The following is a 17,457-nucleotide window of genomic DNA, read 5'->3' as shown; positions in this document are numbered from 1 at the left end:
TTTTAAAACAAATATAACATCAATTTGGAGTCTTTTCTAAGAAAAAATAAGATAGCGTTAACCTAGCCTAGATAATGAATTGATATTTACACTTGAAATAAAATTTTGGGTGCTCTCAGTTTTGTCCAGACTTTGAATCTATAAAGTTGTACTTCCCTCTTTATGAGAAAAATAAATAAAACTCAAACTGTATCAATAGTGGATCAATACTTTGTTCTAACTAGTAATTTTATAAATTAGTTTTTCACTTTCGAAATTCCTGAAATTGTTTAAATTTACTTATAGCTCAATCATTATCGTATATTACAGATCCAAGATAATTCCATGCAGAAAAACTTAACTTAGCAAAAATGAGCGGAGAAGGACCATCGAGACAGAATGACAATGACCTTTCTGGTAGATTTGGGACTCAAATGACTTTGCAAGAGCCACCGGAAGAAAATATGCAGCGAGAAATAGAACGATTGAAGACTTTTTCCAACTGGCCTGTCGATGGTGTTAGTAAACATGAATTAGCTACTTTGGGACTTTATTTCTTACGTCCTCCTGATGTAGTAAAATGTGCTTTCTGTGAAGCGCACCTCACAAATTGGACATCTAATGATGATGTTTTCATAAAGCACTTGCTAAAGAACAAAAACTGTCCATTACTGACATTCAATGCTAGTGCAAATGTTCCTCTTGATCCTCTAGCACTCGATCGGGTTCTTCTCAGTGCTTCATATGGATTTGATACAACAATTGAAGAAACTGTTGCACCTCCTTTGCCTATTCATTCTGAGTATGAACAAGATGACGCACGCTATCAGACCTACAGCAATTGGCCATCGAATAAGAAGACTCCCGATGATTTGTGCGATGCTGGTTTTTTCTACAGTGGAAACAATGATGAAGTAATATGTTTTTCATGTGGAGGCAGTGTTCAAGATTGGAAAGAGGATGACTGCATTTGGGAGATCCATGCTGCTCGATTTAATGATTGTGACTACGTAAAATTTGTCAAAGGAGAAGCCTTTGTTAAAGGAGTGAAAGAAAAATACTCCAGAGACAATGATACTACGCTTGAAGAGCCTATTCCTTTGTCATCTTCACCTACTATAGCTAGGGTTTCGAGTGAATATCAGACTAACAGCACTTCAGGTCCAAGTGTACCATCTGAAGAAGCTTCATCAATTAATAGAACGGAAAGAACTGAGGATAGAACTTGTAAAGTTTGTCTAGATAAGGAATATTCCACAGCTTTTGTACCTTGTGGTCATGTTGTTACATGCTCAGATTGTGCAAAGGCCGTAACGACTTGCCCATTATGTCGTGAACCATTTACTGCAGTTACGAATATTACCTTAACATAAAATTTGTTTTTGTTCATTGGAATAAATTTAATAAAGTATCTTTATGAAGGCTATTGATCTCACGAAAATGATGATGAGGTCATCATTTGTAGTTTTGTAGTTTTGGACCCATGACATAAAGGTTAACATGCAACTCAAGCCTGATGATCCTCCGCCACTTTAAAAAGATGTCCGCGGTTGATCTAAGAAGGGCTCTCCAATGCAAGATCCTCAATTTGATTCGGCCACCTCATCCTGTCGAGCGTCTATGTCTCCTCACAATGGCTTGCATAGCTTTTCTGGGGAATCTTTCTTCATGCTGATGACGTATGTATATGATTTCATATCATTCTCAACTAATTCTAGTGGAGTCACAGGCTAGGTTCATACGTACAGTCTAGCATTCAACACCACTCAATCGTCCGTCGCCTCAGAAAGGATTTTGTAGTCGATTGTGAGATGTTTTTAGGGAAGTTTTTTTTTTATTTAATGGGCGGAATAAAAATATATTTTTAGCAGGTATCATATCTAGCGGACTATAGTCTCAAAACGTATACATACAAAATTTGGGCATGATCTAATAATAATAATAATATAATAATCGGATAGTCAGATTTCACTTTGGACCACAGAAGCTAACATCGTAAGAAATCTCTGCTAAAATCGACAACGAAAAACAGTGGTAATTATAATAATAAATTTGAGGAAATCTGAAGTCAGTTGCAGTAATGAGTGTCAAAAAGGCATTGCGGTTGGTCTGTCATTTTTAGTCAGTGTAACCTTATAAAGAAGCAAAATGTGTTTACGTGACGAGATAATTCTCAAGTTGCTCTAAATAAAAGCAATGACTAATATGTCTAATTTTTTCGCATAAGATTGAAATCTTTCTTATCATTATATAATTTTGAAGACTTAAAAATTTCTTGGCATTTTTATTACTAAAATAAAGATATTGTAATCAAAAGAAAAAATAATAAGGCGTAGAAATTTTCAAATAGGGGATATCTTTATAATATATGGCGTGGTTATTGTATCATTGTTCGATTACAAGAACTTTCTGGAACACAAAATTCAACCAAGCTGCAGTACAATGATACCAGTTAAAGTCGTTAAACGTACAAAGCATCACAATTAAGCTCAATTAGTAAAAGGCATCACAATGAATTTTACTAATATGTATTTTTCTCAAAATGTGACATTCGTTAGCATTCAGCAAGTACAACAGACACAATATGTAGCTGGAAGTTCGCGTCAGGTCAATTTGTATAGTGAATTAGATCGTTTGAATACTTTTGCTAATTGGACTAATACAAACGTTGATCGTCAGAAACTTGCAATGTTGGGATTTTACTTCACAAAAGCTCCAGATTGTGTGACATGTGTCTTCTGTGGTTTAACAGTATGGCAATGGTTGGCAACCGATGATGAACTCACTGAGCATTTAAAACACAGTCCAAATTGTCCATTACTGAATCTACGTGCTATCAACAATGTGCCTCTTAATCCTGCAAAACTCAATAGTACTCTTCTGAACTCAAGGAGACTGAACTCAACTAGACAAGGAGCGCAAAATAGTAATCTTGCTTTGAAACATTATAATCCTCGATCTAACGACTACCCTCAACCATCGAGTTCACGATCATCTAAGAGTTCGCGTTCTTCACAATATGATCACAAGACACATCACAAGAGTTATGATGATGATTTTCTTGATTTGGAAACTTTTAAATATCTACAATTTGAAGAAAAATCGAAAAAGCACACCAAAACTGTAGAGAAAGCAAGACCAGAAAAGCCTATAAACAATTCCAGTAAGTCATACCAGAAAAGTTCATCTTCAAAAGATTCCTACAAGTCATACGATTACCCAACTGTATCCAACCCTAGACATGGATCTAGTTCCAGTACTGCATCTTCAGCAAGCAAATCGTCAAACAAAGCTTGTAAGATTTGCTACGGTAGAGACTACAACGTAGCTTTTGTACACTCAGAAAAGAGCTCTGTAGAAACAGCTCTTAATTTAGCTCTTGAAATAAGAACGGGCATTTGTGTCTTGGGTTAAAGACTATTTTACTTGAACGAAAGCATTTTTTTTAAACATGCTTTGGCTCAAGAACGTACAGTGTTTGAATTTTCAAAGATTAAAAAAAATGTCTCTGAAGGAATTTTTAGCACCGAGCAGATCTTGGAGCAAAGCATACCGAGCTTTGATTCTAGTATCAGACTTTCTCTGCTGTATCGCAACAATATTGACGTACACTCACAAATAATAAACGCAATTGAATTTCACGTTTCTTTTTATTGAAGTATCACTGTATACATTTTTAATCTATTGTATTTCACATTCCCTATTTTTTTTATTAAAATCTAAACGAAATTCATCCCTTTTTGTCTAAATCAAAACTCACATTTAGGAAAATTTTTTTCCGTCCGACTATCGATGAGCGAGATGCCCGACATGTTTACATTTTCTTTTCATCGGAACCATCTCGCAAAAATCTTTTAAATTTTTCACTATATAACATTTTTAAATAAAAAATCACTGTTGCACAACACTCCAAAGGCTCGAGCGAGCTTGTGAGCTGTACAAGAGCTGTATTTTTGCAAATCCCATACAAAGTTAGAACTGCCATTTTCTGAGTGTACCCTGTGGACATGTTGTAGCATGTAAAAGTTGTGCATCCTCCGTCAAGAAATGCCCCATTTGTCGAGAATGCATTAAGAGTGTCACGAGGCTATACTTTTCCTAATAATACGGTGAGTATTGCATTATTTATCACCTTTCAATCTTGTTGAGGGAATAAGGAAATGATAGGATATCTGTTCGACGGGTTTCAAGTTTCCGCTGCGGTATATTGCTAAATAAAACGGTACGCTTTTGCATTACCGACCAAAATTTATATAATGATTGCTTTCGGCCTTCTATCTAAAGCATGAACTTCATAACAGACTACTGACTGGTACGCGAGAACTGGAAGTGAATTGAAGAAAGAACACCCGATGAAGTTGACCAATACAGTGAAGGTGGATAATGGCTACTCATTCTAAGATTATTCTCTAATCTAATCAAGTCTATGATTACTAATGGATTGTACTGACGATGAACAGTATACAACGATACAACAGTTATTTTTTTTTTAACTTCCAGTCACAAGATCAGATGTTGTTTGCCTATCCACATTGATTTTTTCTGATGAATCTACTATCAGATCTATATTATTGAAGTATACATGAATATTTTGAGCAATTTCTGATAATATTACGAAAGATAAAGATTTGATAAAGTACAACAGAGTTGCAAGAAAGATTCAATTTAGAATTGTATTCAGTTCCATAGAAGCAATCGACACCACAAAAGCACACTTATTAGCCGTTCACCCTATAGTATGTCTTATATTACTTTCGCAATTTAAAATATAATGATAAGATTTAATAGCGCACGATACTCATAATATAATCTCAAGATAACAGTGTAAAAGTATTGATAGTTAATTCTTGTTTGTTTTTACAGTTTTCTGGATGATAATTTTTCAAACGGATAACACTCAATATTTCAAGTCTATTAAACATAATTGAAACTCGGGTATAACTGCATTCTTGTTTAAACGCTACATCAAACCGAATATGAGTGATGAATTTGGTACATCAAACCAGTCTACTATTACTCCAAGTGAACTTTCAGAAATTCTTCAAGATAATATGACCTTAGAAAATTCAGGATCATCTCAGAGATATAAGAACATGCATCGAGAGGAAGAACGCCTAATGTCTTTCACCAACTGGACTGTCGATTGCGTCGATATTAACGAACTGGCCATGTTAGGTCTCTACTTCTTAAGACCTCCAGATGTTGTCAAATGTGCTTTCTGTGATGTTGAACTGAGATATTGGATATCAAATGAAGAAGTTTTTATGAAACACTTTTTAGGCAACAACGACTGTCCACTATTGACGCTAAAAGATAATAACAATGTCGCAATTAACCCAGAAGAGCTAGATAGTGTTCTTATTAGCGCTTCTTATTGTTCCAACATGACTCTGCCAGATTATTCGGACGAACCTGAAGCTATTGGAGATGAAACAACTTCGACTTTGGAAGTTGAATGTCCAGTTAGTTGCGCGTACGTTCAATACGAAACAAATGAAGATCGTTTAGCTACTTATGACAACTGGTCATCGTCATTCAAAAAGACACCTGATGAATTGAGTGAAGCTGGATTTTTCTATTCGGGAATAAAAGATGAGGTAACGTGCTTCTCATGTGGAGGATCAATTGCGAAATGGCAGGAAGACTACGATATTTGGGAGATTCATGCTTCTCAATTTAGTAACTGTGACTATGTACAATTTGTCCAATCAGAGGAATTCATACGAAATGCTAAAAGAAAGTATGCGAAGTGGAATAACATTCCAGAAGAGGCTGATTTGGACTTGCCTTCTACATCTAGCAATACAACTCAGAATACTCTTGAGATTACTTCTCAAACACAGGAATCATCTAACAGGAGTATATATTTAGATAAATCTTGTAAAGTTTGTTATATTAGGGAATATAATACGGCTTTCGTTCCATGCGGGCATGTTCTAGTATGTATGAACTGTGCAACTAAAATGACAATTTGCTCATTATGCAATACACCCATTACATCGATTGTAGAGATTCGACTTTCATAAACTTGGTAAACTTCTAATTATCATGTACATTAACATAAATTTTTCGATTTTTAATATTTAATGTAAAAATTTCCATCATCAACCATCAACATTATTTCTAATTCATTCGGCAGTGACCATACTTAATCGCCAAATAAAGAGAGGGTGTGATATGGAGTTCGGAGGAACCTCGGTAAGTTGGTTCAAAAACCGATAGCTTGACCTTAATTTTTCGCATTGTAACCCAAGTCAATCAATTTATCGTAATTGGTATGAATTTCCAAAGAAAAAATATTGAAAATTGATGAGAATTTGCACTTATTTACAACTGAAGAAATGAAGTGCAAAATGTATGTTATCTTTAAGTTCCAGATAAGATTACAAAAGTTTTTCAATGTTTTTGATAATGTGAGAATTGTTTGAGTTTATTTCGCTTTTCAGTTTGTTTCAGTTGAATAAATACCGTCAAACGGGATTGTATGTGTTTTTATATCGACCGTCAATCACGAAACGTAATTCAACAACAATGAGTTCATTGATAACATTGTTAGACGATTGTTTAGACGTTTTACTATACAATATTCAGAGGAATCTTCAGATTTCTGAAACTGATATACTCAAAGATTTGAATCACGAGGAAAATCGTCTAAAAACTTTCACAAATTGGAATGTTTCATTCGTTGATAAGCATGAGCTTGCCATGCATGGATTTTACTATACAGAATCATCGGATGCTGTTCAATGTGTTTTCTGTGGTGTAATTATCTCTGATTGGAAGTTTGGTGACGAAGTTTATACAAGACATACAACAGATAGTTCGCAATGTCCACTTTTAAATTTACGTGCTGAAAAAAATGTTGCTCTACATCCTGAAACCTTGGATTACGTTCTGCTGACAAATTTATACGGAAATCCGGAGGTCAATCAAGAGGCAGCAGAACAACTTTGTCCGGGAATTAATACACTACCATCGTCCAACAATGCTATTCAAAACTTTGACACTGGGCCTGGTGATGTTAAAACTTCTGCAAAGCCAGACAGCTGTTCTAAAGGCCATATACGATCTGAAAAAACATGTAAGATCTGCTATGATAAGACTTATAATGCGGCGTTTTTGCCCTGTGGACATGTCTTATCTTGCTGGGAATGTGCTTCTGCGTGTACAAAATGCCCAATGTGTCGGAAGAATATAACATCAGTGGCAAAGTTATACTTTTCCTAAATGTCATGAAAATACAATAAAATCCAAAAAATCAAAATTTGTTATCCCCGTAGTTGGATTAGATAAGAAATATAATCTTTTCTTCATTATTTCTTTGCTTGACATGAAAATATTATAAATTCCTATCATCCGATAAAGAATAGTTATGCCAACCTCTAAGTAAAGGCCTCTTCAGATCTTATTATGAGCCACATAGTTTAAATTTTATAATATCATAAAGGGGACGATTTTTGGAAAAATTTTGACTTTAGCACAATAGGATTAACCTTTTGACTACTAGAGGTTCCCCCAAGATTTTCTTATATACACTTTCAAGAGTAAAAGAGAAGATGAACTGAAAAAAATCTGGTTTTACTGAGCAGTGATGTACCAACGACTTTTAGACTTAAGGTCAAAAAATTATTTTCTCTATGGGTCCATAGGTAGTAGGATGGACGAAGACCTCTCACCCTGGATCGGTCATGCTTGTGTAGAAAGGAGAAAAGAGCTTAATAGAGGCATGGTGAGGAAAGCTGAGCTCAGTCGATCGATCTACTAAGTTATAGGTCGTCAAAGTCGTGTTCATTCCTTTTCTCACTTAGGGATCGAGTGATGACGCAGAGACAAACGGTAGAACACTCATCGAGATAGCGAAGTCTTCAGTTTGAGCTTGGTTGAAGGCAGAATTTTATTTCTGTTCCTATTTTGAAGAACATTTGGCCTGACATTTCGCATTATGGAAACTAAGTATATTAACATCCGTTGATCATAAATACCAAATTCGCTAAAAATTGATTTTGTAGCCGCCCGATCAATGCATCCATTTCCTTATGTTACGACTTCTTGAGAGATGATGCTAACAGACGGTTACATGCTTTATCATCACTACTTATATTGGTTGGTAACCAAAAATTTTAAAATCAACTCCTCATCCACAATCTTAGCTTTTAAAAAGAAAAAAAACATTGAAATACCGATTTCGAAAATTAAATAAAAGACATTTTTACTCCTCGTTTCATCGGTGTAGAGGTGTTGATGCATTTCAGTTTGAATTTTAAAAATGTCAAGAGTGGTAAGATGGTGTCAGTCTTCACTCTATAGGGAATATATAATAAAGGAACGAGATGCACAATAATCTGGTTCCATTTTACCCATTTTACAGGCTTATTCAGACCTAAGGCTTAGCCATATAGCTTAACATCTCTAAGTCATTATCAGTCAAGATTTTTGTTAAAATTTTGACTTATGATTGGATCCAAAGGAAAGTGATTTATCAAATTCTAGAAAAAAAAACAATAAAATTTGTTGCTATTTAAGATTTTGAGGCCTTTTTGGACTGGGATAAACCTTCAGTCTGACGTCCGAAATTCTGTTTGAATTTTTCTAGCAGCTTTTTTAGCTAAGACACTTTTGAAGAATCGAACTTCAGCTGTAAGCACACATATTGATTTTTTTTAAGAACTCGAACCGTATAGGATAGATCTTAGGAAGAAGTGGGGCATCTTTAAATTGGGGAGAAAAAGGTCCAATTTAAAAGCTAGTCCGACTCAAATGAGCCCCACTTTCCCCTACTAAAATTGAGAGATTGTAAATTAACAAAGTACCTTTTTTAGTTCATGAACTAATTGATATTAGCACAATGAAGGGGCCAAACGATTTCATGTATTCCTCATATTTTTTATTTCTTCACTTCTTTTATAAACTAATCCTATTAGTTTCTTACTTGGTTGCATTTGAAATTTCTCAAATAATATTTGTCTGAAGAGATTATGAAAATCACTTTGATGTTAAAAAATGATCGACTGATATACATATAATTCCACTTTTCAATACTCTTAAAAAAGCGTCTGAATGTTGAAAAAAGTGATGGTGTGTTGAAAAGGCACGTTTTCCAGCAAACATATTTCTAGTGTCGCCAAAGTTCACATTCACTGAATGCATCAATACAGAGTTCTCCTTTCAGCAACACGTAATAGAGGGGTGAGTACTGTGGGTGTCTACCGGTTGATACTCGAAGTGTATATAAAACTATTTATTTTTCATCATACGCGACATCCTATCCACCTCTTTGGTGAAAGTTTACGGGAAAGCCAGCAGGAATAGTGTTTATGGAATAAATCAGTGGTTCAGCAATATAAATTCACTCTTTGCAGCATCATCATCCCTCCACTGCGTGTTTGTATATTAAATGTCACTTTCTGTGTGGTACTCCTACGAAAATCCCATTCAGAATTATGATGGAAATGACTAAGAAGGATCCTCTACATTCACTTTTGCACCAATTTCTCACAGAATTCCCGTGTTTTCTCTTGAATTTTCAAACCACTTCAATCTACCACATTTTGCCCACAAATTTACCCTAACCATGCAAACAAGATTTCACAAGTGGGTGTTTGAATGGTTTCCTCCAAATTTGTGGGTGTCCTTTCGTGGTGCAGAAAGCACAACTTCTTGTCGTGATCGTAAGTGTGGGTTGTGATTAAAATTTTCTCAACTTGTTCACTAGAGATTGTCTCAATTATGCAAAGTCACAAAAATGTAGTCATATGTAGAATGTCAAATAAAACATACAGCGGCGGCCATAAAAATAGAATCACTCCTGAAATCTTGAGTTTTTTTTATAACTCTTCTAGTATTATTAAAAAATTTTACTTAAAAATGTTAAAGTAGGGTAAGTGCTCATAATTTTACCCAGTCTGCTTATAAGTATCGATGTTCCAAGTTTAAAGTGCGATATTTTCAATACTAATTGACTTTTATTGTTACTCTCTTTTCAGAAGGGTTGTTTAGAAACTTAGCAAGCTATTTATCGTCTTATTTTTACTAAAATTAGTTTTAATACGTTTAAAAATGAATCGATATGTAGAGGTGAATTTGACTCTTATTTTGGACAACTTGGTTATTAATTTGGACAATTTGGCTGTAAATTTGGACAGCTAATCTGCCTCAACAGGATGCCCATTGTTCTTCATTTCATAAACCAATCTTACCAAGTCCTCTTCCTGTTCATGTAAGGGAAACGTAGAATGTCACAACAAGCCCGGAAACTTTCCATATCATTCATTAAATTGGGTTGACTTCGGTACTCCAAGTACGTGCGGATTCGCTCATTCCCTGCCCTTTCCGGGAGCCTTTCAAGGCATTTCTCGCTGCATCTCTTTCGTAGAGATGATGCTCCTTTGTTTCTCCAGGCCAACTTAGTCATCACAAAAGCTAAAACTTCACGAAATTTCGTGAGAAAAACACCTGTGCAAAATAAGGAGTATCACCTCACTGATAAATGTCTTAAAAAATTTCCCATTTTCACACGAAAAATCTAATTCACAAGGCAAATCTCACCACAGATCAAATGTACAAATCACCATTAACGTGAATCAACACAATATTCAATGAATATTAAATAATATCATTCAAAAGAAGCGAAGAAATATTGTTAGTACTTCACCATTTCTAAATAATGCTTAGCGCACAATAACTTTTGTTTGTAAATATGTTTTCAAAATTTCCTATGAGAGTGAGCGAGATGACTAGATCTAGATCTCACTCACTCTGATTGAAATGTCACAAACATATTTACAAAATAATAATTATTGTGCGTTGGGTATAAGACTGAAGTAAACACGAAGTTCTGTCATATTTCTCGTAAGCAATTGCTCACACTGAATTTTCAACAGAGCAATTTCAACTCAAATCTTTTTCAAAATTTAACGTATTTAGTGTTAAAATCTTCCAAAAAGAACAAATATTTAGATAGAATTCATTATTCATCAAATATTGGAATAAAAATCCATCATTTTAATCAATTTATTTTTAGTGTCTAATTTTATCCTCAAAGTGTCCAAAATAAGAAACTGGACAAAATTATGAGCCTTTCCCCTAAGTGCCTTACGTCGAAAAAGTACAGTATTGGCCGCAAAAGGTCTGTATTTTTACTCAGAATGCGTCAATAATGATGTTCTGCTGGGACAAAAAAATAGAATCACTTTCATTTTATAGTCATAAACTGAAATTCATTTCCAGTATTTCAAAATAATAAAATTTTAGTGTAATGTCAGTAATTATTTAGTGTCTTGACAATAAATTTTTCGAACTTGGATAGAGAAAACTATGAGAAATTGGAGAAAATGTAGGACTTTCTTGTTAGAGGCTCTATTAGATTTTTGAGGCTACGAAAGCATGGAATGATAGTGAATATCATAGATGATCACAGTAAATTGCGAAAATCAGTAATCCATAACACAATATATTGTTTACGTAAACATAGCACTCGAAATTTTGCTTTCTATCGGTTCCACGTTCCAATGGTATTAAGGAAACAACAACAAATCAGGATTTTCAAATTGTTCAATGTGGGTAAACGTGTGGGATTACGTTGATTTTTCGCATATTTCTAAAGGAATCTAAAGGAACCTATGGTAAACTTCCGATTTGGTTAACCACGTACGAACGTTTCGTAGTTCGAAAATGTTAAATACCCTATAGACAGACTTATGGTTCTGGCCGAAAGACGACTTGGTGGGAAACTAATGGTAATGAAGTGTAATAATTTATAATTCCGTTAAGCCGTCTTTCGGCTTAACTGTAGGTGTTTCCAGCACATAACCGGTATTATGAGGTTTGACTGTAGAAACCAATATCTCCGGTTCGGAAGAAATGAAGTGTCCTCAATTCAGTCGGTGGAATTATTTAACCATCTTTATTATTATTTATTTAATTATTTATTTAATTTTTTCTATTGTTTTAAAGTCAATTTCTATGACATTTACACTGATTTGCATTATATACAATATAATGGACCTAATAATGTTAGACCAGTTAGACGATTATAGCAAATCTAAGTAAATTCAATAAATAACTCCACTGGCTGTGTTGAGAAATTCGCCAACTACTGGGCATGAGCACTTTACCTTACCTTACATTACAAGACTTTTAGTTCCGTTGCTTTTAAAAATTAGTTACAAACCGATTTAAAGCGTTTTCTTAGTGTATCTCAAAAATTGATTATGATAGTGTTATATTTCGATATACAACAAAGCCGATTGAGTAAGTTCAAAAGATAAAAATTCCTTAATTCTGCTATCAAGAACTTCTTGGAAATCTTCGGAAAATTATTAATAATAAAGTTGATTCTACGCCCTTCCTTAAAATTGGATTCCAAATTAAATACTGAGTTGGAAACATTCCAAGGTTTCTGTTAAGAATTTCATATGTCTTAAGCTCGTTTTCCATGTTTGCACATGAACCGGATCGGTGATGAAAATTAAACCTACCATAAGCAAATTTAGACTTATCACCGTTTATTTACTTTTATCTCTTATATTCAATTGAATTCTCAGCAATCAAACTGACAAAACCACTGTTATTATTGAAGTAGTGATATTGAAATAAATTAATAGTGAAATTTATCAGAAACTTATCTAATCTTGTATTTAATATTAAACAATACGGATTTTTTTTAAATGTATTTAGTAGCAATATATTTTGTAGAATACCAGTTTTAATGCTATACCAGATTTTTTTTTATAAAACTCTCCGTGATGGTACCAAAAAAATGTTAAACCATGGTTAAATGTTAAATTCTGGCACAATTACATTTTTATTTTTTTATTTTTATATGAAATTAGAATCATTCTGCGAGAATATTTTATAGAACCACATATTTTGAATCTTTCTGAAGGTTTTCGTAAATCTTATATTAACTTGTAGATTTACTGTAAGTAAAGTAAAATTAAAAATTTCTGAAAAAGGAGTTCGAAATTCCCTCTCCAAAGTTGAAAAAATAAATTAAAAAATATTCAAAGGTACTTTTGAATTGAATAATTAGTAAATTATTACTAAATTATTAAGTCAAAACTTCATAATTTAGATCATGCAAAGTGAGGGAGCTTCGAGAAAAATATGACACTTACAGAATTTCGAAATTCGAGGCTTCAAATTTTTACTATAAATAGCTTTAACTAATTTTCTAACACTTCCAAGTTTTTAACTGATTCGAGGAATAACTAAATTAAAAAAGAATGAAATTTTCAGACCTAGTTTTTTTTACAGAGAATAGGGAAAATGCGCTACTTATGGATCACTTTATCATCGAACAACTCAATTTCTTCCACGATTATAAAGAATTTAGTACATGTCTCTTTTTAGGAAATTTGAGGCATAAAAGTGGCTATTAAAAAAAACATATACTGCCATGATGAGTAAGTTCGAAGCTTCAGTTATCCGAAGGTACCACATTTTCTTATATAACTTTTCTTAAACTTATTTTGAAAAGTTCTAACCATCAATTAGTGACTTAAGAATAATAGAAATCTGCCAAATAGAAAGTCATTGCTCATTTTTGGTTTATCTGAAAAACTTTTCATCCAAAAATTGATTTTACAAATATTACCTCTTGTGGTAAAGGTGAAAAATATCTGGACTAGTTGACAACTTGTCTCCAATTCGGCTGCTAGCCCTTTTCTAAATCAGCTAATAGACATTTATTAGCTACAACCAGTAGGGGAATTCTTTAACGATATGACATTGTCATATGACAAACTTTCGTGGTTTATTCAGGAGCAGTACAGAATTGAAGCTCAATGACCATCGAAAGGCCATTGCAAGAAGTTCTATGAAGCTCTTTGTAACTGGTATGAATAGGATTTTCGATTAGGTTCTTCTGGCTTTACTACATAAAAAATTAAGTTTGGCATATGACATTGTCATACTGTTACAGAATTCCCCTTCAGCTTTAGGAATTATGTCCTGCACAGCGCTTAATTTTTCTTGGACGTAGCAAAAATGGCTTGCGTGCAAGTATTAAGTTTCCTGCAAGACTATCTTGCAGAAAAAGCCAAAAATTACAATAGCCTCAGAATTTTTAAATCAACTTTTAGAAAATGGTTCGAAAAGCACATTTACTTTAAAAATAGTCGAGATTGTCCAAGTAAGGGAAAAGCACCAGCAATTGGCAATGTTCCTCGGATCGTCACGTTATTATCAGATTGTCGCACCAATTCAATGGAATTTTTCAAAGTTATTATCTACTTTTTACAATTTAACTCTGACAAGAATGCAGTGCATTAGTTCAGATTTAATTTTTAAAATCAATTTTCCGTGAGACATCTGATTAAATTTGTGACAATCCGAGGTACAGAATACATAGTTGCAATTACATCTATTTTTTTATTAATTTATTGTAAAAATTTCAAATTTAAATGCGGAGATATAGTTAAATGAATCACTAATATACCGATTAACAGACACAAAAATACCAAATAGTATTTTGAGGCTCATATTTTCAACTAAAGATCGAGCATGTCTCTTAACATTCCGACCCGTGATACTCTTCCCTTAGTTTATAAATAACAATTGGTATTCAGTGCTACCCCATGTTCGGTGATGCCCTACTTTCCCCTATAGTAAAGAAAATTTCAAAACACTTTACGAAAATTTCATTTTGACAAACAGTAAGTTCAAATATAACGGTTTTCATCTAATATTCATCTTTCAAAGTTATCTGTGTAACTAAATTTCCCCAAAGAGATATATTTTCTGTACAATGTGTACAAGTGAGACAGCGGGTGAGTAAAGTGGTGTTTGTGGTAGGAAGTTTTGCCAAAAGGTGACGTTTATTTGTTGAAAAGCTCACCTAAATCCTTTGAGCTTTACCGCAGCAGCAAATTCCTGCGGTTGCCAGATTTAAACTCCATTTCTCACAATTGTTCCCCATCGAGACTCAATTTCGACACCTTCAGCATTAAACTTGACATGTATTTAAATGTTGCACTTACCGATATATTGTGCAACCATTTTCAAACCCCATTTACACTTTCATATTAGAAAAGTTTCGTTTTTGAGAGCACGTCGTTTATTTGTTCGATTTTGTAAAAAATTGACAGAAAGGCGACGAAAAGAATATGGAAAAGTGAAACTTATTTACACGATGAGTTAAAAGATTAAAGGTTTTTTTTGGGATTAGTAGATGCGTTTTGAACTTCAATTGATTTTCAATTAGAAATGCATTTAAGGAACTAATTGAATGTGGTCGAGTGGGCAGAATGGACGGGTATGTGAAATGGAAAATTTGTTGGTGGATTTCCCCATTTAGAATAGAATTTCTCCCATATTTCGAACGAATAAAAGGGTTAGAGAGTTGGTCGGGGCAAGAGACTATGGGTTAGTGATTGGTGCCATTTGCATACGAAATTGGCGTAATTTAAATAAAACTTTTAGCACTTACAGTCCACACTGACTTTAATCCTCTTCGACACTGTCGGTGGCACCCCGTTCGATGCTATACAGAGGTAGGCACCCATATCCAACCGGGAAATCCGTGATATTTCCAGGGAGTCACCATCCCATTCGTGCACTGGGTGGGAGGATGAACAAATATTGGTATTGCGAAAGTCAAATTTTAAACACCAAAGCTCTTAACTCCCCCCAGCCCGTCAATTTCACCCTATTTTCATTTTCAATAGAACACAAGTACATACCATTTAAGGATTTGTTGATGGCTATTTTGGAATTGTCATCTCGTTTCCATTTCACTGTTGGCGTTGGACTGCCCGTTGCTCGACACTTCAGCGTTACATTTGATCCTTCCCGCACAATTATATCACTCGAACTGAGAGAATCATCGATATTTGGTGGTACTGATAAAAAAACAGAAATACACAAAAAATTATTATTTTTTCAACATAAATCAATCATTGAATTTAAAGTGCACTGAATAATTTGAGTGGAATTTACCAAGTTCAAGTATAGGGGCTGAAATTCACATTCAGATCGAATATTTCAATTTACAGGCTGATGTATGCTCTGCAGTTTGTGTAAAGCAATAAGCCAAATAACAGATTATGTTTGAGAGCAAATGAAATGGATAATGTTTACGTAAAGTTGTGCGACATAAATTGACCAAGTTGTTTTCATTGCAGTTCCACGATAAAACTTTTACAGTTCTGATAGATGAGTTATTGCATTGTAGTTCATCAAAATGGTTAATATAATCCTAATAAGGTAAAGCACCCTAAAATCAACCGGTGGAATTATTTATTCCACCTAACAAATTATAGGAAATATAAATAGATAGTATAAAAACCTCTACCGATCGAGTTTAAGCCACTTTACCTTATTGGAAAATCATGGTAAAACCGAAAAAATGTAATGTTTAATTTATTAAAGCTATAGGGCAATGTGGGGCAATTATAATCATATGGTATTTGTAAATACTGATTTCTATGTTTACACTGCCTAGACTTTTGTTGACCATCTAAATTAAATCTAGTAACTAATTTAAAAAATCGTATTGTTTACAACTACCTCGTGTTTACTACTGCCCCAGTTTCCCTTAATTGTTTTGTATAAAACATTGCAGTAAGAGTTCTTTGACATTCTTAAAAACTTTTACTCAAAATTATTTTTACGATCTACTCGAAAATATGTTTTCTTTCTTCTTCATGTCCTTGTCGCAAACTCATTCATATCAAAGTCCAGTTCGCGAATATTTGATTAATAAGCAAATTCCTTTATATGGCACTTGCAGTTGGTGCAAAGGAATGCCGTGAAACTAAGCATTTCCTCCGCCACTGAGTCAGTTCCAGCTTGGCTCCTGTACTAATCAGTACAATTTTAAATAAAATATTTTAATTAGAAGGGCAATTTATGTGTAAGTTATTTGAGCCCCTACATCCTTTTAGCAAAGTTAAGAAAAATTATCGAAAAAGGAGTTTTGTATTATGAACAAGATGTTCTCAAAAGAATGTGGTTACAACAGAGACGGGGCTGCATTAAATTATGTGTTTCTTGTAATACAGTAGACTCTCTCTCAATTGGGCATTTGGGGCGAAATGTCATCCGGTTTATCGATAGATTTGGGCGTCACAGCATTTGTAAATTCCACAAAAAGCGCTCAATTATAAAGGATCTCGATAAAATAGGAAGAACTACAGCGAGTTTGAACAAATTTGCTTCACAATTAAACGTGAAAATTGTCAACAAAATTTTCCGCCAGATTGAAAAAGAGCCGATTGAGTGAGAGTCTACTGTAGAAGGAATCATGAACCATAGAATCAAAATTAGGGGTGTTTTAATGGGAAAAATTCACAAAAGTGAACATAAAACTTTTATTTTGACAAGCGCTTCTTCAATAAAAATTTCCGCGAGGGGCGTGGTCAATTTTTTGATGGGCAAGACTCTTCGGGTACCACATCCATTATCCTTAAGGTCAACAGCTTTTCACTGACTGTAATGTTCAATGCACAATAAATTTTGTTGGGAAATATATTTTCAAAA

General features: G+C 33.9%; 2 protein-coding genes across 2 annotated transcripts in view; one reads left to right on the top strand and one right to left on the bottom strand.

Moving 5' to 3' along the window:
- The window catches only part of LOC129805429 (lachesin-like), a 65,499-nt gene that overhangs the window by 25,940 nt on the left and 22,102 nt on the right, over positions 1 to 17,457 (bottom strand). The window contains exons 4-5 of the mRNA XM_055853317.1: positions 15,660 to 15,818; positions 15,407 to 15,535 (exon numbers count right to left, since the gene is read on the bottom strand). Of these exons, the coding sequence (XP_055709292.1) occupies positions 15,407 to 15,535; positions 15,660 to 15,818 (288 nt within the window). The remainder of the gene's footprint in view (positions 1 to 15,406; positions 15,536 to 15,659; positions 15,819 to 17,457) is intronic.
- LOC129805430 (death-associated inhibitor of apoptosis 1-like) lies at positions 4,668 to 6,459 on the top strand. The gene is made up of 2 exons (XM_055853318.1): positions 4,668 to 4,715; positions 4,843 to 6,459. The coding sequence occupies exon 2, from the start codon at positions 4,956 to 4,958 to the stop codon at positions 6,003 to 6,005; it is 1,050 nt and encodes a 349-aa protein (XP_055709293.1). The 5' UTR covers positions 4,668 to 4,715; positions 4,843 to 4,955; the 3' UTR covers positions 6,006 to 6,459.

The sequence above is a fragment of the Phlebotomus papatasi genome, chromosome 3, assembly GCF_024763615.1.
Source record: "Phlebotomus papatasi isolate M1 chromosome 3, Ppap_2.1, whole genome shotgun sequence".
NCBI classification, from domain to species: Eukaryota; Metazoa; Arthropoda; class Insecta; order Diptera; family Psychodidae; genus Phlebotomus; species Phlebotomus papatasi.
Note: the sequence above shows the minus strand (reverse complement) of the source record. Positions and strands in the feature narration are given on the sequence as shown.

Excerpts from the sequence above, each read along its gene's own strand:
- LOC129805430 (XM_055853318.1), top strand. The coding sequence starts at position 4,956 with ATGAGTGATGAATTTGGTACATCAAACCAGTCTACTATTACTCCAAGT.